Source organism: Bos mutus, chromosome 5, assembly GCF_027580195.1.
Source record: "Bos mutus isolate GX-2022 chromosome 5, NWIPB_WYAK_1.1, whole genome shotgun sequence".
NCBI classification, from domain to species: Eukaryota; Metazoa; Chordata; class Mammalia; order Artiodactyla; family Bovidae; genus Bos; species Bos mutus.
In genome coordinates this window covers 61647508-61674828 of record NC_091621.1, presented here as the reverse complement: position 1 = coordinate 61674828, position 27321 = coordinate 61647508, and the positions used below count along the sequence as shown (strand labels likewise).

The 27321-nt window shown below is 38.2% G+C and overlaps 1 protein-coding gene across 2 annotated transcripts in view; it reads left to right on the top strand.

The window, feature by feature from the left end:
- The window catches only part of ACSS3 (acyl-CoA synthetase short chain family member 3), a 181026-nt gene that overhangs the window by 101758 nt on the left and 51947 nt on the right, over nt 1-27321 (top strand). For both annotated transcript variants that reach the window (XM_070370965.1, XM_005892327.3), the window contains 2 exons: nt 703-854; nt 14152-14255. In XM_070370965.1, coding sequence (XP_070227066.1) covers nt 703-854; nt 14152-14255 — 256 coding nt within the window. The remainder of the gene's footprint in view (nt 1-702; nt 855-14151; nt 14256-27321) is intronic.

The window sequence follows — 27321 nt, the reverse complement described above, 5'->3', positions numbered from 1 at the left end:
TTTATTTATGCCATGCTCATTTTCAGTTAAAAATGTTTTGTGTCCTTTTGAATTGCATAGTCCACAAAGATTGTTAAGTTTTTGTGAGTGGATTATTTGTTGAACATGCATAATGTCATTTTGAGGCTGTAGAAAACCTACATTTTGAGATATCTTATTAGATTTGTTTAAATTCTTAGAAATTGGTTTTCTTGAAGTGAGACATTTAATTGAAAAGGTCAGTGCTGAGAAATCATTGTGATTCCAGGTTTTTCTGTCTTCTCATATATTTTGAGACTTGCTATTGTCATTTTTAATGGAGATCATGAAAAATGTGTAATGTTAGAAATTCATAGCAACCACATTTCTCATTTAGTCTGCCAGACAAAACAATATATTTAATTACTTGGAAAATAGAAGACTGTTTTATTGATTTAATTATATATATATATATATATATATTTTCTAGTCCTTTGTGTTTCAAAACTTAAGAAAGGAGAAGCTGCTATTTGAAAAGCTTTTAGGATACAGTATTGGAGCAAATCGCTTGTCTGATGCCTGGGCATTTTGTTTATTTATGACAGAACATGGGAACATATTAAAACTAAGATACGGTGAGAACCCCATTTTATTAATATTGCTATGTTAAATGTGTAAGTATTGAACAGTCAATGAAATAGGAGAGATTTTATCCGGTGACACTTTGAATGAATCTCGTTGTAGGGGAAGCCTGTGGGGACACCAGATGCTGGCGCCTATTTCCGTGTGCTCGCGGAGCATGGAGTGGCTGCCTTGTTTACAGCGCCGACTGCAATTAGAGCGATCCGTCAACAGGACCCTGGGGCAGCCTTGGGGAAGCAGTACTCGCTGACAAGGTGAACTTGGGATACGCAGGGCAAATTACATTAAAAACTGCAATCACAGTGAATAACCGAACACTGTACATTTTTTCTAGCACGGCAGTACCGTTACGGAAGATGTCAGAGGTTCTGAATGTTAAGAATGGCTGTTCTAAATGTATTTTTGAAAGAGTTGGAAATTAGCTATACTGTGAATATTTTTTAATACCACGTCCTGTTTATTTCTGTTCAAATTTTCTCAAAATAGTTCTCTTTTTAAAACTACTCTGCTTATATTTTCCTTAAAGCAGAAGGCTAACTGTGATTTAAATATATATGTATATGTGTGTGAGTTTGTAATGTAGTTCTTTACCACTAGTGCCACCTGGGAAGCCCCACTCTCTCTGGTAGTAAAGAACCCACCTGTCAATGCAGGAAACATAAGAGACGCGGGTTTGATCCCGGGGTCAGGAAGATCCCCTGGAGGAAGTCTTGGCAACCCACTCCAGTACTCTTGCCTGGAGAATCCCATGCACAGAGGAGCCTGGCGGGCTACAGTCCAAAAGGTCGGACAGACTGAAGCGACTTAGCCTGCACATGTACATATATATAAATATATATGTATATATATAATATCTACCTTTTGAAAATAGACTAATAGTCTAAATAGAGGGAAAATACTTGATTTTACTTATAAAGATAAAATGTGCAAATTATAGTCCAAATTACCTATGTTGAAAGAGTGAAGGAGATTATTTTCCTGTTGTTTTGTAATAATGTGCTCAGAATAGATACTTTTGTGCTGTTTTATTTTTTTTTCTTTTTTTCTTTTTTTTAATTGATTTTATTTTATTTTTAAACCTTACATAATTGTATTAGTTTTGCCAAATATCAAAATGAATCCACCACAGGTATACATGTGTTCCCCATCCTGAACCCTCCTCCCTCCTCCCTCCCCATACCATCCCTCTGGGTCGTCCCAGTGCACCAGCCCCAAGCATCCAGCATCGTGCATTGAACCTGGACTGGCATCTCGTTTCATACATGACATTTCACATGTTTCAATGACATTCTCCCAAATCTTCCCACCCTCTCCCTCTCCCACAGAGTCCATAAGACTGTTCTATACATCAGTGTCTCTTTTGCTGTCTCGTATACAGGGTTATCGTTACCATCTTTCTAAATTCCATATATATGCGTTAGTATACTGTATTGGTGTTTTTCTTTCTGGCTTCCTTCACTCTGTATAATAGGCTCCAGTTTCATCCACCTCATTAGAACTGATTCAAATGTATTCTTTTTAATGGCTGAGTAATACTCCATTGTGTATATGTACCACAGCTTGCTTATCCATTCATCTGCTGATGGACATCTAGGTTGCTTCCATGTCCTGGCTATTATAAACAGTGCTGCGATGAACATTGGGGTACACGTGTCTCTTTCCCTTCTGGTTTCCTCAGTGTGTATGCCCAGCAGTGGGATTGCTGGATCATAAGGCAGTTCTATTTCCAGTTTTTTAAGGAATCTCCACACTGTTCTCCATAGTGGCTGTACTAGTTTGCATTCCCACCAACAGTGTAAGAGGGTTCCCTTTTCTCCACACCCTCTCCAGCATTTATTATTTGTAGACTTTTGGATCGCAGCCATTCTGACTGGTGTGAAATGGTACCTCACAGTGGTTTTGATTTGCATTTCTCTGATAATGAGTGATGTTGAGCATCTTTTCATGTGTTTGTTAGCCATCTGTATGTCTTCTTTGGAGAAATGTCTATTTAGATCTTTGGCCCATTTTTTGATTGGGTCATTTATTTTTCTAGAGTTGAGCTGTAGGAGTTGCTTGTATATTTTTGAGATTAGTTGTTTGTCGGTTACTTCATTTGCTATTATTTTCTCCCATTCTGAAGGCTGTCTTTTCACCTTGCTAATAGTTTCCTTTGATGTGCAGAAGCTTTTAAGTTTAATTTGGTCCCATTTGTTTATTTTTGCTTTTATTTCCAATATTCTGGGAGGTGGGTCATAGAGGATCCTGCTGTGATGTATGTCAGAGAGTGTTTTGCCTATGTTCTCCTCTAGGAGTTTTATAGTTTCTGGTCTTACGTTGAGATCTTTAATCCATTTTGAGTTTATTTTTGTATATGGTGTTAGAAAGTGTTCTAGTTTCATTCTTTTACAAGTGGTTGACCAGATTTCCCAGCACCACTTGTTAAAGAGATTATCTTTAATCCATTGTATATTCTTGCCTCCTTTGTCAAAGATAAGGTGTCCATATGTGCGTGGATTTATCTCTGGGCTTTCTATTTTGTTCCATTGATCTATATTTCTGTCTTTGTGCCAGTACCATACTGTCTTGATAACTGTGGCTTTGTAGTAGAGCCTGAAGTCAGGTAGGTTGATTCCTCCAGTTCCATTTTTCTTTCTCAAGATTGCTTTGGCTATTCGAGGTTTTTGTATTTCCATATAAATTGTGAAATTATTTGTTCTAGCTCTGTGAAGAATACTGTTGGTAGCTTGATAGGGATTGCATTGAATCTATAAATTGCTTTGGGTAGTATACTCATTTTCACTATATTGATTCTTCAATCCATGAACATGGTATATTTCTCCATCTATTAGTGTCCTCTTTGATTTCTTTCACCAGTGTTTTATAGTTTTTTCTATATATAGGTCTTTAGTTTCTTTAGGTAGATATATTCCTAAGTATTTTATTCTTTTCGTTGCAATGGTGAATGGAATTGTTTCCTTAATTTCTCTTTCTGTTTTCTCATTATTAGTGTATAGGAATGCAAGGGATTTCTGTGTGTTGATTTTATATCCTGCAACTTTACTATAATCATTGATTAGTTCTAGTAATTTTCTGGTGGAGTCTTTAGGGTTTTCTATGTAGAGGATCATGTCATCTGCAAATAGTGAGAGTTTTACTTCTTCTTTTCCAATTTGGATTCCTTTTATTTCTTTTTCTGCTCTGATTGCTGTGGCCAAAACTTCCAAAACTATGTTGAATAGTAATGGTGAAAGTGGGCACCCTTGTCTTGTTCCTGACTTTAGAGGAAATGCTTTCAATTTTTCACCTTTGAGGATAATGTTTGCTGTGGGTTTGTCATATATAGCTCTTATTATGTTGAGGTATGTTCCTTCTATTCCTGCTTTCTGGAGAGTTTTTATCATAAATGGATGTTGAATTTTGTCAAAGGCTTTCTCTGCATCTATTGAGATAATCATATGGTTTTTGTTTTTCAATTTGTTAATGTGGTGTATTACATTGATTGATTTGTGGATATTGAAGAATCCTTGCATCCCTGGGATAAAGCCCACTTGGTCATGGTGTATGATCTTTTTAATGTGTTGTTGGATTCTGATTGCTAGAATTTTGTTAAGGATTTTTGCATCTATGTTCATTAGTGATATTGGCCTGTAGTTTTCTTTTTTTGTGGGATCTTTGTCAGGTTTTGGTATTAGGGTGATGGTGGCCTCATAGAATGAGTTTGGAAGTTTACCTTCCTCTGCAATTTTCTGGAAGAGTTTGAGCAGGATAGGTGTTAGCTCTTCTCTAAATTTTTGGTAGAATTCAGCTGTGAAGCCGTCTGGACCTGGGCTTTTGTTTGCTGGAAGATTTTTGATTACAGTTTCAATTTCCGTGCTTGTGATGGGTCTGTTAAGGTTTTCTATTTCTTCCTGGTCGAGTTTTGGAAAGTTGTACTTTTCTAAGAATTTGTCCATTTCTTCCTCGTTGTCCATTTTATTGGCATATAATTGTTGATAATAGTCTCTTATGATCCTTTGTATTTCTGTGTTGTCTGTTGTGATCTCTCCATTTTCGTTTCTAATTTTATTGATTTGATTTTTCTCCCTTTGTTTCTTGATGAGTCTGGCTAATGGTTTGTCAATTTTATTTATCCTTTCAAAGAACCAGCTTTTGGCTTTGTTGATTTTTGCTATGGTCTCTTTTGTTTCTTTTGCATTTATTTCTGCTCTAATTTTTAAGATTTCTTTCCTTCTACTAACCCTGGGGTTCTTCATTTCTTCCTTTTTTTGTGCTGTTTTATTGCCATTCATTTTAGCTTAATGATATGTACATTATAGCAATTTGTATCTTCAAGGCAGTTTCCAGCATCAGTTCTCATTGAACCTTTCTGAAATAGGTCACTGCTATCATAAACTAAAAGGATTTTGTAGTTTCTTCAAGTCAAAATTGGTTTTAAATTAAGTCAGTTTGAAATTTTTAAATTAAATTCCAGATGTTATGAATTTTATGCTGCTATGACCCAAAGAAGGGGTTAAAACAGATACCGTACAGCAATTGCAGATGTAAGCAAGAAGATTTCAATTTGGGCAGGGTCAGTGATTTGGTTCATTTGTTTCCTTTTTGGAAAAAAAAGAAGGGATCTGGATTTACATAAAATGTTCATAAAATGAGCATACAATGTGTTCATAAAATACTCTTATATTTCTATTCACTTTATTTACTACATTGTGATTTCGTTTACTCTGTTTCAGTAAAAGAAGAGAAACATAGGTTTTGGTAAAAACATCTGAGGCTGTGTATAGTCTCCATGTCTTAACACAAGTAAGTGCAGGGGTTTTGAAGAAATAGTGCCCTGATTCTTGCAGCGTCCCTTTCTGACAAAGGCATTCTGATCACAGGGCAGGGGGGTGTGACGACCAAGCTACAGTCTGTTGTTTGCTACATCATCGTTTCCCATTTGGTACATGGGTTTCAGATGACATCCTTCACTGGAAAGGCAAGAAACCATTTCTAATTTGCCTGAAGGATAAAGGGTCTGCTGCTAAGTCGCTTCAGTCGTGTCCGACTCTGTGCGACCCCATAGATGGCAGCCCACCAGGCTCCCCCGTCCCTGGGATTCTCCAGGCAAGAACACTGGAGTGGGTTGCCATTTCCTTCTCCAAGGCATGAAAGTGAAAAGTGAAAGGGAAGTGGCTCAGTCGTGTCAGACTCTTAGCGACCCCTTGGACTGCAGCCCACCAGGCTGGGATTTTCCAGGCTAGAGTACTGGAGTGGGGTGCCATTGCCTTCTCCATATAAAGGGTCAAATAATACCAAATGAATACCTATTAAATCACCAATAAATGAACACCTATTAAATATCAGATTTAATAGGTATTCATTTGGTATTGAATGAATTTCAATACCAAAATACCAACTCTTTCAAACTAATAGGTATAGACACAGAGTATGAGATTTTAGTCCATGAGATGTTAATGTAAGAGAAATTGCAATAAACTCCCCTGATCAAGCCCCTTTGTCTTTAGGCATTTAAGTTATTCATGATGAAGTGAACCTATGTTTTAAGTATCTATTTAGGAATGCAGACTCTAAAACAGCCTTAATTATTCAAATGACTACTATTAATAAGTGCAAACACTTGCTGATCACCTACTATGTGCTAGGCATAAGCAGTCATAGTTTGTTGTCTCACTGGTTATCACAATAAGTAGGAATTATGATTACTCTCATCTTACAGGTAAGGGAGGTTAGGGCCAGAAGTTAAGTGACTTCTTAGCAAGAAACTAACTCAGGCGATCTAACTAGAGCCTACACTCCTAACTAAATACCATTAACATAACACTTTCTATATAAAGTAAGTTAGCAGACTAACTTGACCTAGGGATTTTTGTCACTCATGGGATAAATGCAGCTTTTCCTTTTCATATATTTATAGTCTATACGAATAGTACCTTCACTGATCTACTTTGATAGATTCTGACTAGTGGACTAACAGAATGTTAGAAGAGACCTCCAAAATCCAATTATCTTACTGTAGGCAACCGGAGTTCAAAAAAAGTTAAGTTTGGATTAGAGACAGAATGAAAACCAGAACCCAAGTCTTCTCATACAACTATACCTTTAATTTTATATTTATGTTCAAGGCAATTTCATGATGACTTACTGAATGGATATTTCTTAGATATTATAATCGCAGCCTTGAGATTGATTTGCAGTTTGCTTCTCTCTCCTTTTGTAGAATGTTTTGTGATGGTATTTTCTTTTTAAATGTTATATAGCTCATCAAAGGTTGTTTTAAAATAAATTTAAAGATTTCCCCTAAATTTAAGAGGGTACTCTGAAATAGGTAACTAACCAGAACTATGTTATTTTATCAGACAACTAGAGTTTGGAAAAATAGGTAAGACATCGTCTAGTGAAATCATTTCATTTCACAGTAGAGAAAACTTTGCCACAAAGAGGTAAAATAACATTCCCAGGATTATAAAGCTACTATAGGGCAAGAGCTGGGCTAGGCAGTACTGTATGGTAATTTGGATTCTGACTATGGAGTTAGACTCCCTGGGTTCAAATCTACCATTTACTGACTGTGTGACCTTCAGAAAGTTATGTAGTCTCTCTGTTCTTTTTTGTGTGTGTGTGAGCTAGTGCAAGAATATAATGAAAATAGAAGGTACGTAATTCATGCAGAGCACTTGGAACTATTCTTAACATAGACTGTCTTAGCTATTATTATCATCTGCTTTCTAATTCACTGCTCTTTTTCATACATCATAGTGATTTTTTTTCCCCATGATCTTCTAGTTCAATTTCAGTAAAGTTAGAAAAATAATCTCTGCTGGGATTTCCATTCAAGATAGCGCAGTACCTCATACTTTGATGTAGCCTTTCTTTTCCAATTACATAGCAATGAGAGTTAATATGAAAAAGAAGAAGCAGAGCGTCAGTGCTGAGCTGAAAAATAAACTCTTCTGTGGACTAGAAATGGATTAGAGTGGCAAAATGGCAAGGGTGGCCGAAGCCAGAGGCTTGCTAGGTGTGCAGGCAGGTGTTGGCAGAGTAATAGGGACCCAGTGTTGCCTTGTACTCCCTATGGAGTCAGAGTTTGCTCACTGATTGAGGGTGAGCTGGGGTGTTAACACACCACTCAGAAAAGGCGGCTGATAATAATGACTGTCAATTGTTTTCTGGGACTGTGACTTATAGCAGACGTTGGTCCAGGGGTCTGAATCAGACAAAGGACCATCCAGCAATCAGAGACTGAACAAAACTGCCCATCGTCATCCTGGAATAGGATCTGTGATATCCCAAGTATCACTGTGGATTAATAATTCTGAACCATCATTATGGCATTAGATGTCACAAACCTATTGAACAGAGAAGGTGAGCATAGGAGAGAGAGAGAAAGAGATACAAATGACAACAGAGAACTTCTATTTTGAAAAGATTGTGGGAAATAAAATTCTAAATACATGAAGAACTCTAATGCTATTTAAATCAACAGAACATGGATTCATTCCAATTGACCTTATTTTTGTAATATAGTCAAATCAAACTTGAAAATAAGTATTTTGAGGATAATCAGTCGTAAACTAACAACTTCTATGTAAAATTATTAAACTTGGATATGAAACAATAAAAAAGTACAGTGGATAGTGTAAACTAAATAAGTATATGGATACAATGAAAGGCTCTGTTAAAATGATAGCATATTACTGACGAAATTACTCAGAATGCAAAACAGACAAAATAAAAAGTCTGAAAGGACAGTTAAGAGACTTGGAGGGAAGACTCGGTTCTGTTTGAACAGAAGCCAAAATAACAGTAATAAAATGGTGGAGAGTTTTTTTCAAAAGGTTATTTGAATTTTCTAGTCGGGAGAAAATAGAATGAAGGAAAAAGATGGAGTTAACCACTGGGACATTGATGTAAAAAATGATGATGTTCTGTTGTGTGAACTAGAAGTTGATAAGGCATTACTGAAATGATATGTTTTATTTAACCTATGTTGGCACAAGTAAAGAGTAGTTTTCTATTGTTTGGTAGTTTATGGACCTTCAAAGAAAATATTCATTTTAGTTTTCTTCTGCTTATACTTTATTACCAAAAATTCTTCACCATATTTTGGCTTTGGCTTTTTATCCATTACTATGCAGCTTCCTATGTATTTAGGAATAAAATTAATTTAACAACAATGCCATTTTACTGTTTCCCTTATTGCTTAATTTTCAACTTCATTTGAGTGTTGAATTGTGCTTGATTTTATATAAAAATGAGGAAAGATGTATAGGTCTCATTCCCATTCATCTCTCTCTCCATTTTTTCTGCTCTAGATACTGTATATTGTCATTTTGTTTATCCTTTTAGTGTTACACATTTGGAAGTAGGTTCATCTTTCCATGTGTTGCCATCATCTGAGTATCTCTCATATACTGAGTTACTCTACAATCTAGGGCAGCGCTATCCGGTAAAACTGATATCTACAGCACAGTAACTACTAGCAACATGTCACTACTGAACTCTTGACAAAGGGTTACTACTGTGAAGAAACTGATATTTTTAATTTTTTTCAATTTTAACTACATTTTAAATAGCCAGAGATAGTTAGTAGCTACCGTATTGTACAGTGCAGAGACAGGATGTATATAATGAATATGAGTAAATTTTCTCTCCAGAGAGTCCAAATACCTGTGAAAAGATGGCTAATTTTCACTATTATAAATTTTTAAATAAAAATACATTTTTGAATTTTTAAAATGGGGCATTCATCTGTTTGTGAAATTAATAAAATAGTGGCAATGTCATTAATGAGAAATTTCACTGTTGGAAAATGTTTCAACGCCAGGCCTCCCTGTCCATCACCAACTCCCGGAGTTCACTCAGACTCACGTCCATCGAGTCAGTGATGCCATCCAGCCATCTCATCCTCTGTCGTCCCCTTCTCCTCCTGCCCCCAATCCCTTGCAGCATCAGAGTCTTTTCCAATGAGTCAACTCTTCGCATGAGGTGGCCAAAGTATTGGAGTTTCAGCTTTAGCATCATTCCCTCCAAAGAAATCCCAGGGCTGATCTCCTTCAGAATGGACTGGTTGGATCTCCTTGAAGTCCAAGGGACTTTCAAGAGTCTTTTCCAACACCACAGTTCAAAAGCATCAATTCTTCGGCGCTCAGCCTTCTTCACAGTCCAACTCTCACATCCATACATGACCACTGGAAAAACCATAGCCTTGACTAGACGAACCTTTGTTGGCAAACTAATGTCTCTGCTTTTGAATATGCTATCTAGTTTGGTCATAACTTTCCTTCCAAGGAATAAGCGTCTTTAATTTCATGGCTGCAGTCACCATCTGTAGTGATTTTGGAGCCCAGAAAAATAAAGTCTGACACTGTTTCCACTGTTCCCCCATCTATTTGCCATGAAGTGATGGGACCAGATGCCATGATCTTTGTTTTCTGAATGCTGAATTTTAAGCCAACTTTTTCACTCTCCTCTTTCACTTTCATCAAGAGGCTTTTTAGTTCCTCTTCACTTTCTGCCATAAGAGTGGTGTCATCTGCACATCTGAGGTTATTGATATTTCTCCTGGAAATTTTGATTCCAGCTTGTGCTTCTTCCAGTCCAGCATTTCTCATGATGTACTCTGCATAGAAGTTAAATAAACAGGGTGACAATATATAGCCTTGACGTACTCCTTTTCCTATTTGGAACCAGTCTGTTGTTCCATGTCCAGTTCTAACTGTTGCTTCCTGACCTGCATATAGGTTTCTCAAGAGGCAGGTCAGGTGGTCTGGTATTCCCATCTCTTTCAGAATTTTCCACAGTTTATTGTGATCCACATAGTCAAAGGCTTTGACATAGTCAGGATCAGGTATTTTAAAGTTTGGGTTTGGTGTTGTTTATGTATTGGTTTTTCTTCTTCCAACAACATACAAATATTTCTAAAAGGCTTTTCAAGGAAACAGGAGTTGTCAGTGGTGATAAGTCCTGTTGCTCAGACTTCTCAGATAATCCACCCACCTCCATCTTTTCCCCCTAGGGCTGCCTGGGTTTAGGTCTCACCACTTCTCTGTGATGGTAATAGCCTCCCAAACCCAGGGCCCTGGGATCCTGCCCTGACTATCTTCCATCCTCCCCACTCCTGCCAGTAGCATCTTCCTAAACCTAAAATCTTACTGTGCCACTCTCCTGCTGAAAATCTTTCAGTTCAGTTCAGTCACTCAGTTGCGTCTGACTCTTTGCGACCTCATGAATCGCAGCACGCCAGGCCTCCCTGTCCATCCCTAACTCCCGGTGTCCACTCAAACTTATGTCCATCAATTCGATGATGCCATCCAGCCATCTCATCCTCTGTCGTCCCCTTCTCCTCCTGCCCCAAAACCCTCCCAGCAACAGGGTCTTTTCCAATGAGTCAACTCTTCGCATGAGGTGGCCAAAGTATTGGAGTTTCAGCTTTAGCATCATTCCTTCCAATGAACACCCAGGACTGGTCTCCTTTAGGATGGACTGGTTAGATCTCCTTGCAGTCCAAGGGACTTTCAAGAGTCTTCTCCAACACCACACTTCAAAAGCATCAATTCTTCAGCGCTCAGCTTTCTTCACAGTCCAACTCTCACATCCATACATGACCACTGGAAAAACCATAGCCTTGACTAGACGAACCTTTGTTGGCAAAGTAATGTCTCTGCTTTTGAATATGCTACCTAGGTTGGTCATAACTTTCCTTCCAAGGAGTAAGCGTCTTTAATTTCATGGCTGCAGTCACCATCTGTAGTGATTTGGGAGCCCCCAAAAAGTAAAATCTGACACTGTTTCCACTGTTTCCCCATCTATTTGCCATGAAGTGATGGGACCAGATGCCATGATCTTCGTTTTCTGAATGTTGAGCTTTAAGCCAACTTTTTCACTCACCTCTTTCACTTTCATCAAGAGGCTTTTTAGTTCCTCTTCACTTGCTGCCATAAGGGTGGTGTCATCTGCATATCTGAGGTTATTGATATTTCTCCTGGCAATTTTGATTCCAGCTTGTGCTTCTTCCAGTCCAGCATTTCTCATGATGTACTCTGCATAGAAGTTAAATAAACAGGGTGACAATATACAGCCTTGACGTACTCCTTTTCCTCTTTGGAACCAGTCTGTTGTTCCATGTCCAGTTCTAACTGTTGCTTCCTGACCTGCATATAGGTTTCTCAAGAGGCAGGTCAGGTGGTCTGGTATTCCCATCTCTTTCAGAATTTTCCACAGTTTATTGTGATCCACACAGTCAAAGGCTTTGACATAGTCAATAAAGCAGAAATAGATGTTTTTCTGGAACTCTCTTGCTTTTTCTATGGTCCAGCGGATGTTGGCAATTTGATCTCTGGTTCCTCTGCCTTTTCTAAAACCAGCTTGACCATCTGGAAGTTCACGGTTCACATATTGCTGAAGCCTGGCTTGGAGAATTTTGAACATTACTTTACTAGCATGTGAGATGAGTGCAATTGTGCGGTAGTTTGAGCATTCTTTGGCATTGCCTTTCTTTGGGATTGGAATGAAAATTGACCTTTTCCAGTCCTGTGGCCACTGCTGAGTTTTCCAAATTTGCTGGCATATTGAGTGCTGCAGTTTCACAGCATCATCTCTCAGGATTTGAAACAGCTCAACTGGAATTCCATCACCTCCACTAGCCTTGTTTGTAGTGATGCTTTCTAAGGCCCACTTGTCTTCACATTCCAGGATGTCTGGCTCTAGGTGAGTCATCACACCTCTTACCACCTTCAGGATGAAATCCAAATTCTTTAGAAAGTTCTATAAGCTCCTTTGTGACAAGGCCCAGGACTGGCTCTCCAGATGGCTTCACTTGCTCCTCATTTACCCTAGAAACGTATAATATACTTAATCACAGAAGTTTAAAAAAATAGTTTTGATAGTTTGAATAAGATACAATTAAAATATGTTCATGTTTTTCAGTCATAAGATTATCAACAGTGTGGCATTTATATCCTTATTTTGTCTTGTTTTTATATAGTATCTAAAATTATAGATATATCAACCTTATTTTAAACTTTACAACTTTAGTCTTTGTTATATTTTAGCCTACTTTAATAGCTTAATGTGTTACTATCTATTTCACCCTGCTATAACATGTCTGCCTGATGAGGTCATAATTGATAATCCAGATTTTAATTTCAAGCAAGTTGTAAGTGAATACATATTTGATTACCTAAATTTTAGGTAATATTAGGTAATATATTTGCTTGAATTACAAATATATATGTAGTTTGCATAAAGTTTAAGTATCTAAAATTCTCAGATATTTTGATTGGTATTGATGTCATAAAGATGAATGATCCTAAGGAGCTGTGAGAAATTAGCAAGAAGCAAGTAATTATAGGATGAGATATATGTTTGTAACGGAGGCAGCATAGAGGCTCCATGGTTGTGGAGCATAGTGTGGGAATATTTGAATCTTCATGAGATTTTTATGAAATAAGTTAAGGGAATGAGAAATCTTCTGTGGCTGTACTACATTATACAGGATGGGTAGGCAGGTTTTTACATTTGATTTGTATTTAATATGTTTTTATTTTAATGATAGTGAATTAGGTTTTCATACACACCTTCTTTGTTTTGACAGACAGGCCATTGAGAATGGAAGAAAAAAAATAGTTTTTCTCTCAATGAACCACCAATGGTGTCAAGCCAATTCTGTTTTTTTCTATTTCATCCTTTATACACTGTGGCATAGTGTTCCCTGCAAAGGATTGTTCATCTCTTAGTAATCATTTATTCCTTTTGATAAGATCCTTTTTATCCTGGAAGGCCACAATGCCATTTCTTTTTAAATCACCTACCTTTCCTATATGTCCTTGAAATAGGAGAAATATATGTTGAAATCAGAGTAATGTTTATTGAAGGAACTCATGAGAAGGAGCAAGTGTATCATATGTATGAGCACATTTGTTGCCTTAGCTGATACTCTAGAGTATATTTTTGTGCATGGACTTAAATAGCATACAGCAATCAAATTTGGAGCTAAAATTAGCTGAGGTAATGTCAAGGAGGAAAAGATTTTTCATTTTTTGATTATTAGATGAATATGACAGATATATTATGAAGATCAACTCAGTTGCTTTTCTCAAAACTGGAAAGCTATAGCTGTGAATTATGCTTCTGAAGCATTTCTCTCCAGTGCTGTGATATGTATTTAGTTATACTGGGGCCTTCCTGGGTGGCGCTAGTGATAAAGAGCCCACCTGCCAATGCAGGAGTCTTAAGAGACATGGGTTCAAGCCCTGGGTCGTAAAGATCCCCTGGAAGGAGTGCATGGCAATTCACTCCAGTATTCTTGCCTGGAGAATCCCGTGGACAGAGGAACCTGGCGGGCTACTGTCCATAGAGTTGCAAAGAGGCAGACACGACTGAAGTGAATTAGCCCTGCGTAGCGTGCTGGGTCCAAACAAGTGATGCCTGCTTTCTACAACCATTCTACAGTGTTTTCCTCCAAGAATTAATGTGATTAGATTCTACAGTGTTTAAAAGAAGGCAAAAACTGAAATTGTTTCAGTTTAGTTTCAATGAATAATTTCAATTCACTCTCCCTTTAACACTCAGGTTCAAAACACTGTTTGTGGCTGGAGAACGATGTGATGTGGAGACGCTGGAATGGTCCAAAAAGGTCTTCAGAGTACCTGTGCTAGACCACTGGTGGCAAACTGGTGAGAGTTTCCCAAACATGTCCATAAATATTGCAGAAATGCTGAGAGACACGCGGGGATGGGAGGGAATTCTGAACTGTGACCATCAGGCACAAACTCAGCAATCAGGCGGTTCTGGCTTCAGTAGAAGGAAGCAATTATTTGATTATCCTTTTGTTAAAAAATCTTCTTAAATTACATTGATTCTATCTTTCTCTTGACCTTGGATATAAAGCCCTGAGACCTCGTTTGCTTTCTCATCCTCCTTGTTTCATATATCTGGTGAGTCACTAAATCTCAGGTTTTCCTTTGGATTCATCCCACCTTCAGCGCTCTGATTGCCTTTGAGCTGCAGCAGCCGCGCTGTCATCTACCCTTACTGAAATTATCGTCATCACTCATCTCTGTTCTCTCTGCTGTCCTGTAACCTAGCTTTCCTATAACTGCTCCAAGAGTACTTTTTAAAAACTCTGTTTCTTTTATAGAATTTCCTGTGCTTCTCTAGTCCTTTCTTAGGATCAGATCTCTTCTGCTTAGCACTCGACAGACAAATGTATTTTTCTCCAACACACTTATCATTATATGTGTAATTTATTTATTCTCTATTTTCCTCCCACTGAGTGATCCTTGGGAAACAACTTGTCATATTAAGTAGATAGAATAAAACTTTGGTAACTTCTTTTGAGGGATGATTATGTACATATGTGCAAGTAAGTAGTTCATCTGGAATTTCTTTTCCCTGTCACCGAAGGTAGTGATTTTGCTGGCTTTGCCATTTGGCTCACTGAAAATAGCTATGAGTTATGAGAGCCTTGTAGCCTTCATATGGATATATTTCAGTTCAATCCTACTTAGTTCAACTAATTAGATCAACAGTTGTATATGAATGTTTTCAGAATTTACATCTTCTGAACATTTTAGGCAGGGCATCAAATTTGAATTAAAATAATAAAATTTCTTAGTAAAAGTTAGGTCTCATTTTAAAATGACTCAGTCTAGAAGATTGAGAGACTAAAACTGAAGTTTGGTGTTTAATATTTTGGAACTCTTTGATTCTGATAAATTATACTTTTTGTATTATCTTCTTGGATGTTGCTCTTTTGGAAAAAATGTGTTTTCTATATTCTTTGTAACTTGAAATATAAAATGAATGATCAGAGAAGAATACATGTTCTTTAAATAAGATGAAAATTAGAAAGAAATGTTCTATTCTGTCTGATTTGCTAAGGAAGAAATTTCTTATCTAAATTCAGATTTGTAACTATTTGGGAAATAAAAAAGATAAGATTGAATGTGGAGGAAGCAATGCTTTGTGTAAAATACATATAGAAAACAAGTGAGGATGGGGAGGGAGGAGGGAGGAGGGTTCGGGATGGGGAACACATGTATACCTGTGGCGGATTCATTTTGATATTTGGCAAAACTAATACAATTATGTAAAGTTTAAAAATAAAATAAAATTAGAAAAAAAAGAAAACAAGTGAGGAATTACTGCTCTGTATGGAAGAGTGTCTATAGACTTGATGCATCGCCTATTCACCAGGAAAATTCCAACAGTTATTTTCCTGGGCATAAAGAGGAAAATATTTGATTACCGTTAAGATTGCTTTCCATGATGGTTTTCCTTTCCTGGTCAACGTACAGTTTGTTTCCAATATACAAGTGACCTTACACAAATACTTGCACAAGAGTTCTGTCCCCCACCCCTGGCTCCATTAAAGGTGACTATGCTGAAGATTGTTGAAGGAAATCAGTGCGTTAATAAATAAAATTATGATTCCTTTACTTTTTCTTATTGATATTTGCACATAATAGCCTGTGCAGATGTGTGCAGTTAGTGAATCCAGGCTTACAGAAAAGCTCACTGAAGCCTGAGAAACAAGCATAAGAGGTCTCTGGTGAGTACTGAGTTCCATGTGAGTTTGCAGTTTTTCTTTAATGTATCGTTCAGAGGGAATTAATCACCACATTATGTCAGTGTGCAGTCACCTTAATCAGCTTTTAATGGCTGCTCATTACTGTGGAAAACAGTGAATTTCTACTAACAATAACTGATTCTTTCCATCCACCACATTTATTTTTACAGCATTTGATACTGTATCCATTTGAGTACGCAAATACATACATAGGGATAGGTATGTAGATGGGTAAGTATCTAGCTGCGCTTCCCTGGTGGTTTAGATGGTAGGTAAAGAATCTGCCTGCATTAGCCTCCAATTAAAATAAATAATTTTTAAAAAAAAAAGACCAAGTTGGAAATGGTCCTAGAATAAAGGCTTATATATTTTGATTTTGGAAAAAAAAAAAAAAAGAGAGAGAATCTGCCTGCAATGCAGAAGATCTGGGTTCAATCCCTTGGTCGGGAAGGTCCTCTGAAGAAGGGAATGGCAGCCCACTCCAATATTCTTGCCTGGAGAATTCCATGGACAGAGGAGCCTGGCGGGCTACAGTCCATGGGGTTGCAAAGAGTCAGACATGACTGAGCAACCTACACTTTCACTTTTTGCCTTCAGAGAACTAGCTATTTTAGTGGTTTTAATCATTATAAAGAAAAATTCATCCTACGTGGTGCAGGTGTCTGCAACTAACAGAAAATTTAGTTAGAATCTTTATTCATTGGCATAAAAGAAATTAGTTCACTATTTTCAATGATATATGTTGTGGTAAATAATTGAAAAATGAAGTTTAATGTTTGTAACTGTTCACTTTTCTTAAGATATCAGATTACTAGGGGAAAAGGTAAACACTTTATGGGTTATTATTAACTCAGAAAGAAGAGAAGATTTGATATTTCTAGCTCGTTTATGAGTTTCCTAATATTTTGCATGTCAAATAGATGGTGTATGCCTCACCAAGAGGTATGTCAGTATAAACCTGATAACATTTCGAGGAAGGTTAATATTTCACCAAAGGAATATTTTTCTTTATTTAAAATTTCAAATTTTCTACAAGGTTGTTCTTGTTATTGACTTAGAAATTGATATTATTTTATATAATCATACACTTTTATGAGCCTCAGATACAATGCATAATTTATGAATTTGCTCTCTGATTACATTAATATATGTATACAAATGAGCTGTTAAGAAACCGTGATGTATAATTTGGAATTAGTAAGGGATATGGTAAGTAACTAAAGCATATGAGTGAAAATTGATTAGTTCCTGTGACTTGGGTTCTAAGAAGGCATTCTGCAGTCAATCCATTTATGTTACGACATTGTTTTTGTTGGGCTTCTCAGGTGGCACTAGTGGTAAAAAATCTGCCTGCCAGTGCAGGAGATGTAAGGGATGCAGGTTCGATCACTGGGTTGGGAAGTTCCCATAGAGTAGGAAATAGCAACCCACTCCAGTACTGTTGCCTGGAAAAGTCCATGGACAGAGGAGCCTAGTGGGGTGCAGTCTGTGGAGTCAGAAAGAGTTGGACATGACTGAGCATCTCAGCAGCAGCAGCATTTTTTTTTTGTTACTCAAGTGAAATTTTTATTAGCAACAACATTTCTAGTGACTTTTTTGATCTGTTAATATCAACACTCTCTGATGTCTGATTTAAATAGCACCTAAGATTCTAAACTGCAAACTAATCTGTAAAAAAATCCAGGAACAGATCAACTCCTTGTACGGGCATTTAATAAAGAATTGTCACCGTTCAACACCACTGAAGCATTAAACGCTTGTTTTGGATTGTAATAATGTAAACATGAAATGCTTTCATGAAGGAAATTGGTCTTGCTAGTTTATATAGGAGAGTTGTATATACATGATTCATAATTCTGGGTAATAGATGAATGTCATTTACCCAGGTGCTTTATCTTCACAGTAATTTATCCATAAAATGATTGAAAGCATTTGGATTATTGACTGAATTTTTCTTTCTTTTTTTTTTTTAACCTGGAGTTTGAGAAACAGAGGTGTCACAGTTATAATCTGAGAAGGGTAAATTAAGAGAATTGATGATTCTTCCCTTAAGATATGATAATTTGTGCACAAAAATATAAACAGCCAGAACTTCATTATCCTCAGTTGTACAATCACTAATAAAACACTGTAGTGTTGCAGATCATTTTTAGTCCTAAGATGAGCTTTTCCAGTAATCAAACTGCACAAAGAAAGAACTCTCAGTGCAGTGCATTGTGTCTCTGGCAAGAATTTTTTTTTTTCCCGACTTAAGATGACTATGAAGGAAATGTTTTCCTTATGAGTGAATCGTCTAGTGTAAGCAAGTAACTGCTGCTGCTGCTAAGTCACTTCAGTCGTGTCCAACTCTGTGCGACCCCACAGATGGCAGCCCACCAGGCTTCCCCATCCCTGGGATTCTCCAGGCAAGAACACTGGAGTGGGTTGCCATTTCCTTCTCCAATGCATGAAAGTGAAAAGCGAAAGTGAAGTCACTCAGTCGTGTCCGACTCCTAGCGACCCCATGGACTGCAGCCTTCCAGGCTCCTCCGTCCATGGGATTTTCCAGGCAAGAGGACTACTAAAACCCAAAACATAGTAGACCTTACTCCTTTTCGAAGTTTCCTCCTTCCTTTTCCCCTTGTTTCCTTCCTGCCTCCTCTTCTTGTTCCTCTTTCTTTCCTTCTTTCTCTCCTTCCTCCCTATTTACTGTAAGATGTGGCACAGTCATTTCCAGACCTGGCCATGCATGCTCAGTCACTTCGGTCATGGCAAAGATTTGGACATGACTGAGGTGCCTGAGCACGTGTGGCACTGGTTTGGAAATGATTGTAACAAAAAAGTTGGGCATCCTGCTTTGTTATGTTATTTAATTTTAAGTAGAAATACTGTATTCTTTCATTTGCTATCAGTCTGTTAAAGGTATTGACTGCAAAGGTAGAATACTTGAGTTCCACAGTTGCTTTTATAAGAGGCAACTTGGTGAAGGGCTCAGATCAAAAGAATCCATGATTCTTTCCACCTGCTAGCAGAACAGATGTCTGTGGTTTGCATCAGAAGATACAAAGCTTCTGTTGAAAGTGTTTTAAGTGATGCCCCAGTAGTGATGAAGTAATTGAAATGAGGTAATGACCACCAACTTGAGTAGCACTGGGTGATTTTGTTGTTTGTTTTGTTTCCATCACTTTAATGGAGGAGTAAATTTCTTCCTAGAATTTTTAAAGCCTCTAGGAGGGATTTCAATGAGAAAATGGTAGTCTCCTAATGGATTGAGACATTGGTGGCGATTGAAGTTATTGATCTTACTTTAGCTGCCTTGAGCCATCTTTGCTGAGTTCTTATATTTTAAAGTAATCACAGTGTTTCTCTCCCTGTTTGAACTGCTGCAGTTTTAATTGCAATTGCTACTTCTGAAGTAAATATATTCTATATATAGCCTAAATCCTCCTCCTTTGAGGAGGAATCTGATAATTCTAGATTTTATTAAAGTAGACCCACAGGCTCCAGCAAACTTTAATCAAGCTGGCTCTTAAATCAAAATCATTGATCCTAAAGGCACATACATCCTAATACCATATTATTAAAATATGTCAAGGCTGCCTGATCCAGTAATCCTTATTTATGTAGTATTCAGTAGGATATACTTCCTGAGGGCCACGAAGATTGGTTAGGTTGACCAGATTCAGTCGATATCATTAGGTGTATCTGGAGAATATCCATCAGCCTAGGATTTTTTAAAGGCGGCAATCCCTTTTATTTGCAAGAATCAAAACCACAAAATGGAATAGTTCGTTGTAGTTTAACAACAGTTATCCTAAACAGAGAGCTCTATGACAAATGATAGACTCAAATGTAGTTCTGTCTCCTTCCTCCCGGGTAGACGCATTGTGACTTGATACTGGAGGCAGAATGTCAGTTTGTCGTGCTTTTTTTTTTTTTTTCTTCTGACTCATCCTCTTCCTTTGTCACCTTTGTGTTTCACACATTCCACCTTCAGGCATCTGGATTGATGGACTTGTTGCAGAGGAATTTCTACCTGTCAGTGTGTAGTCCTGAGTTTAGTCCGTGATAGGGGATTTTCTTCATCCCTGGACGTCTCTATTGGGAATTTTATGAGTCTGGTTATTGTGCCTTTGAAAAAGCCATGTTACAACTACGTGCTGGATGTGTGACTTTCTTCCATCTTAATATACCTAGCTTGGCCCCATGCAAAATCCTATATATTTTCCTGAAAAATGGCTTCCTAGGGCTAAGAGATAAAAAGCTCTGTATGGCTAACAGTACAGCGAGGAAAAGTATCTTCCTGGTAATTTGATCTTGATGACACTATCTTTAATTATTCAAAAATCTGTTTTCTGTGGTTTGGGTGCCTATAGTCTCTAGCAAACATTCCTTTTGTTGCAGATCTTGAAGTAAAAAATTTCTATATACAACCAAATGCTGCCTTCCTAGATTTTAATACTTGTAAACTGTCATCCCCTGCTTTCTGGGTTTTCCTTAATATTTTCTGAGCCCATCAAATTTGGGCTGTGGTTGTAGGGTTTGGTTAAAGTATAGGCCTACATTTTTAAAGACAATAGATTGCACTGGACTTTTGAAATATACATTATGGAACTCAGAGAGCTGGGTCAGACTGAACAGACAAGGCCACTGCCCCATGAACTGGTTTGTCCAGAATGTACCTTATGATTTAGAGTGTGAAGAGTCTTTAGTAATATGAATGAATCAGTACTGTCTGATGCATTTTTGTTTTTCTCAACATAACCATGGAAAATAAATTCATCTCTTTTTTTATTCATTCATGGGAAAGAAATTGTAGATAGTTTGGCATGAGAAGTTGTGATTGGGAAGAACCATCATATAGACACAGAGTCATCTCAGCAACATTCAGCTGGTGATGCTGTGATAGTGTTCATCTGGTGAGAGGGGAAAAATTTGTCTTGATGGTGTCTTTGTTGCCTGGCAACCGGATTTTTTTCTCATTTAGAGCAAGACTTCATTAGTCTAAAGTAGATAATGTTTACTGATAATTTGAGAACACGAGCTTAAAGGTAAGCTACATGAATTTGGTTTGTGGAAGGAATAATCTTTTGTCAAATGTTAGACAGGCATGATGAGGCTTTCTCTTTTTGAAATGAGTTAACTGTTTACAGATTGTTAATCCACCTGCTAATGAATATCCCAAGTCAAATAGCAGCCACTGAATCAGACATTTTCATCTCAATAGCATTATAATGTGGGAAGAACTCCATGTTGTTATTTTTTCAGGTATGATTACTATACATGAAGCTGTTCAGATATGTATACTTGCTTTTTAGAATCTCTATTTATGCCCATTATTATATCAGTGATAATCTTTTTGCATCATTTTTAAAGTCTTTGGTGAATTTGTTACAATATTGCTTCTGTGTTTTTTTGTTTGTTTGTTTGTTTTTTAATTTTGGCCATGAAGCATGTGGGATATTAACTCCCTACAGGGAATCAAACCCATACTCCCCTTATTCAAAGTCTTAGCCACTAGACTGCCAGGGAAGTCCCTTAGTGACTAAACACTGAGAAATTAAGAATGTAAAATTGATTTGGTCTTAGAAATATCATCTATTTTAATTGTCCTACCCTTGGCAAGAATCACATTTAATCCATTCTAGAAGGGTGAAAATATGTAATGATTTTGTAGATCTTTATAAGGAAAAGAGTTCCGAAACCCTCCCTTGATAAACCTTATTGTCTGGAAATTTGATTTTCCCCTCCTGCATGTAATTCTCTGCACTGTGGGCCCATTGGCCCCATGAAGTAGTAGTTCCCGATTCCTCTTTTGTTGTCAGTTCTAATTAGGAAACAAAAAGTGGCTATTCTCTTTAACAAGCAACACAGGTAGTAAAAAGTGACACTGAATCCCAGTAAGACTTTAAATCCTGGTTTAGCCACTTATTGTGTAGCCACTGGCAAGTCCTTAATCTCTAGGGCACGTCTGTTTGCTCAAAGGTTTGTAGAAATCCTGAAATGAAGTGAAATATGTATGAACAATGCAGCGAGTTCTGGCTTTTACTAACACTCAATGAATGTTTTTCTTTTCCTTTCATTTCTATGAATAATAACCTTTCATGAATATAAAGGCCATCTTTTAGCATTCTGGTCTGTAGGTAGTTCAGACCCAAGAAAACTTAGAACATAAGAGCTTAATTCATAAAAGAAAATATTAATCATAGAGAATTTAATTTCTTAGAGTCAACTAGTTAAGATTAGGACCAGAGCCTCATTGTTCTGTGTTGATTAGAGCCCTTTCTTTGTATGTTTTATCTTATGCCTTCATTAATTCAGCATTTCTTATCTAATTCAGCTGCAGGTTATTTATGAAAGTCTCTAAGGTGAGAGGCAGCTTGCTGGTAAGAGAGTAGGATAAGACCAGTGTCTCACAGCTTGAATTAATGATCTACTCCCAGTACCAAAAGTTAGACTGCTTTGAATTAAGTATTTTAAACTGTGATCGTCCTATCTCATGAACACAAAAGATTAAATTGATTTTCTTTCACTGCGGTACATCTCACTGTTTCTGCTTTCTTTCTGCTACCACCATTCAAGTTATTTATAGCTCACAGTATAGATTTAGAGGTGTAGAGAATGGTTTCTTTACACATTGCTTCTGTGCCCATCATGATGCTGTGATTAATATGACTCAAGGGCCCTGGGCCACTGAATTGATTTATTTCCAGGACTTTAACTCTCTGCATGGGCCACCAACTTCTAAAATCCATATTGTTTTAATGTGTGTTTCTAGAGCCTCAGTGGGAGCACAGTGGCGACTTCCAGATATAGCAGGAGCTCTTATTTATAGATCTAAACCTGCATAACGTTCTTCCTCTTAGCCCTCACTCACATCTGCTCTTCTTTCTATGTTGTCTTTCATCTGTAAACCAAAACCCTGGAGCTTGTCCTAAATTTCTCCCTCTTTTCCTGTCTCTGTATCCAGACCATCAGCAAGGCCTTTTAACGCTGAGTGTCACTCCAAGTTGGTCTCGTCGTCTACTACCGCTGCCTCAGACCACCACCGTCTGATTGATTTCTTGCTCTGGGCTGGGATTCTCATTTTAATGCTCCAGTGTGCAATTGAAGAGATTTTTCTAAAATGCAGTTCTGAACAAATCCCTGAGTCCCCCAGTGTTCCCAGAATAATAGCCAAACTTCTTAACATGGCACAGAAGGTGCTTAGTGGTCCTCCTTTTCCCCCTCTCATTTTGGTCCTTATTATCTCTCTTACTTTACCTCTTCTTCTCACACTCAACCCCCCACCCCTAACTCCCGCAAAGTTTGCTCTGCTAAACAGCTTGAAGTCAGTCCTTTGGTGGTTGATCTAACTTCTCAACTTTGCACATCCTTCTATTTCTGTTAGGCATGTCTTTCCGCCTTTAACACTCCTTTTTCCCCAAAAGAAATGCGTTAAGTAACTCTCATATATTTAATAAATATTTATTGAAGGACTGACCTTTGAATATCATTCTTAGAATAAGAAAAAGATTGTAGCAGAATCATAACAGTAATATACAGCTTTTTTTTTTTTTTTCCTTGCTTACCTGAGTCTTCTCTTTGTCTTGCTCCCTTATCCATTTTGGGATTGCATTGTGTGATTTGCTGCTTATTTTTTTAAGAACCCTGATCTTAATATTGGGAGCCTGAGCCTAAATTATGTAAGTATGTATTTACTAGTCAGAAAACATTTCCCAAGCACAAAATGTCAGGGATTACACTTTGGTCCTACTGATACAAATGATTCTCAAAGCATCCAAGAAGCATCTAATTTCAGCTGCAGGCCAGGAGAGTGTTTTCATATAATTACGTGCACAATTCTCTTCTGAAAGATTTTGTCACATTTATAATGGCAAGTGTTCCAAGTATCTGTTGTTGTGCAAAAAATACTTAAAACCTAATGGCTTATTACAGCCACCCTAATTCATGGTGTTTTGGATCAAATATATGAGTTGAGCTCAATTAGGGATTTTGTACGATTGATTGAGACAACCCAGAGAAAATTGTGGGATGAATGAGCTGGTCCAGAGGGTCCTAGATGGCATCCCACTCATGCCGGGATAGGCTGGAAGGCTGGACTCAGATAGGACTGTTGTCTGGAAAGCTTGCAAGTGGCATTTTTAGCTTGGAGGTGTTGGAGTAGCGGACCGTCTTACATGGCATTTCACTCTTGAGACAGTATTCTGAATTTCTTAAGGTCTGTGCTTAGAAACTGACAAAGCATCACTTTCACTCTTTTCTGTTACTCAAAGCCATCAAAAGCCCAAAGTAAATTGCATCCACCTTTAATTCACCACCATGGAGAGATTTCAGAGTTGTAGATGTAGCCTCAGGACTCTTCAGTGTAATTTCCCCTTTGCTCATAATTCATAAGTGGTGTTCAGAGATTCTGTTAATACTTGAATGTGTCCCTTGCCAAAATATATATTTTTCCCCAATGTATAATATTTATAAAAAACTTAAATCATAGTATTCATTGTTTTACAACTTTTATCTAAATAGTGGTTGGTAAGAATTATTTCCTATCACTAGACAATTTTCTATGGTATTTGAATGACTTTGCATTACTCCTTAATATGGAAAAATTCCTATTTTTTGGATAATCTTTTAAACTCTAATATAAACATTTACATGTGATAAACATCCTTGGTGCTTAATGTTTGTGAGCTCTTTCAAATATTTCCTTGTGTATATCCCATAAAGTGGAACAGCTGCGTGAAAGGCTATGATCAGTCTTTAAGAGTTTTTATAAGAATTGCCATTTTTAAGGCTTTTTATGAGAATTGCCATGTTGCCTTTCAGAAATGCTGCATGGGCAGAGGAGCCTGGTGGGCTACAGTCCATGGGGTCGCAAAGAGTCAGACATGACTGAAGCGACCTACCACGCACGCACGTATTGGTGACAGTGGGAGAGAATGTGCCTGCCAGTGAAGAAGATGCAGGAAATGTGGGCTCGAACTCCAGTCAGGAAGATCCCCTGGAGGAGGAAATGGCAACTGGAATGGGCAACCCACTCCAGTATTCTTGCCTGGAAAATCCTGTGGCCAAGGAGCCTGGCAGGCTGCAGTCCATGAGGTCGCAGAGGTGGACATGACTGAGCATGCACACACGCACAACTCTTACATAACAAAAATGACCGTCTTTGGCTTGTCTGGGCAGTCTGTGTCCTGTCTGCCGCCTAACCGGGCTCTAGTCTTTTTGTCAGTCTTTTGAATTGGTTCTTGATGTTCAGGAAGCCACAGGAATCTCTATCATTAACCAACCATCCTAAAACAGCTCCCATCTGTCCATTTTGTCCCATATATCCCTCTCAAAACCCCAGATAGAATAAACCTGATCATAGAACCCGTATGATGCTCAAATATTTAAGTAAATTCTATTTGCATTGTTCTTGTTGTTCAGTTACTAAATCATGTCTGACTTTTTGCAACACATGGACTGTAGCCTGCCAGGCTCCTCTGTCCTCTACTATCTCCCAGAGTTTGCTTAAATTCATGTCCCTTGATTCGGTGATGCTATCTAACCATTTCATCCTCTGCCATCCCCTTCTCCTTTTGCCTTCAGTCTTTCCCAGCTTGCATTGTTGTGATTCATTAACTTCTTTGTTTGAAAGTCTTCATTAGCTTGCAACATTGAGTTCAGTTCAGTCACATAGTCATGTCTGATTCTTTGTGACCCCATTGACTGGAGCTTGTCAGGCTTCCCTGTCCATCACCAACTCCCTGAGCTTACTCAAACACACGTCCATTGAGTAGGTGATGCCATCTAACCATCTCATCTTTTGTCATCCCCATCTCTTCTTGCCTTCAATCTTTCCCAGCATCAGGGTCCTTTCTAATGAGTCAGCTCTTCAATCAGGTGACCAAAGTCTTGGAGCTTCAGCTTCAGTATCAATCCTTCTAATGAATATTCAGGACTGATTTCCTTTAGGATACACTGGTTGGATCTCCTTGCAGTCCAAGGGACTCTCAAGAGTCTTCTCCAACACCACAGTTCAAAAGCATCATTTCTTCAGCACTCAGCTTTCTTAATGGCCCAACTCTCACATCCATACATGACTGGAAAAACCATAGCTTTGGCTATATGGACATTTGTTGAAAAGTAATGTCTCTGCTTTTTCATATGCTCTCTAGGTTGGTCATAGCTTTTCTTCCAAGGAGCAAATGTCTTTTAATTTCATGGCTGCAGCCACCATCTGCAGAGATTTTGGAGCCAAGAAAATAAAGTCTGTCACTGTTTCCATTGCTTTCCCATCTATTTGCTATAAAGTGATGGGACCAGATGCCATTATCTTAGTTTCTTGAATGTTGAGTTTTTAAGCCAGAGTTTTCACTCTCCTCTTTGACCTTCATCAAGAGTCTCTATACTTCCTCTTCACTTTTTGCCATAAGGGTGGTATCATCTGCATATCTGAGATGGCAACATTACTCAGACTAAAAATTTAAGGTCTCATGTTAGTTTTCTGTGATTGTGGTTTTCATTCTGTCTACCCTCTGATGGAGAAGGATAAAAGGCTTATGGAAGCTTCCTGATGGGAGAGACTGACTGAGGGGGAAGCTGGGTCTTGTTCTGATGGGCAGGGCCATGCTCACACTGCTGCCCTCAGTGCCCCTGACCCTGCCGGGGCCACCGTTGACCTCAGGGCAAGTCTGGGTCAGTCCCTTGTGGGGTCACTGCTCCTTTGTCCTGGGTCCTGGTGCACACAAGGTTCTGTTTGTGCCCTCCAAGAGTCTGTTTCCCCAGTCCTGTGTAAGTTCTGGCAGTTCTATGGTGGGGTTAATGGCGACCTCCTCCAAGAGGGCTTTGCCATACCCAGGTCTGCTGCACCCAGAGCCCCTGCCCTGCAGCAGTCCACTGCTGACCCGTACCTCCTCAGGGGACACCCAAACACAGTTCTGGCTCAGTCTCTTGGGTCCCTGGGTCCTGGTATGCACAAGGTTTGTTTGAACCCTCTGAGCGTCTCTGGTGGGTAAGGGGTTTGATTCTAAATGCGATTTCACCCCTCCTACCATCTTGCTGGGGCTTCTCCTTTGCCCTTGGATGTGGGGTATCTCTTTTTGGTGAGATCCAACATTTTCCAGTTGACGGTTGATCAGCAGCAAGTTGTAGCTTTGGAGTTCTCATAGGAGATGAGTGCATGTCCTTCTACTCTGCCATCTTAACGCCAC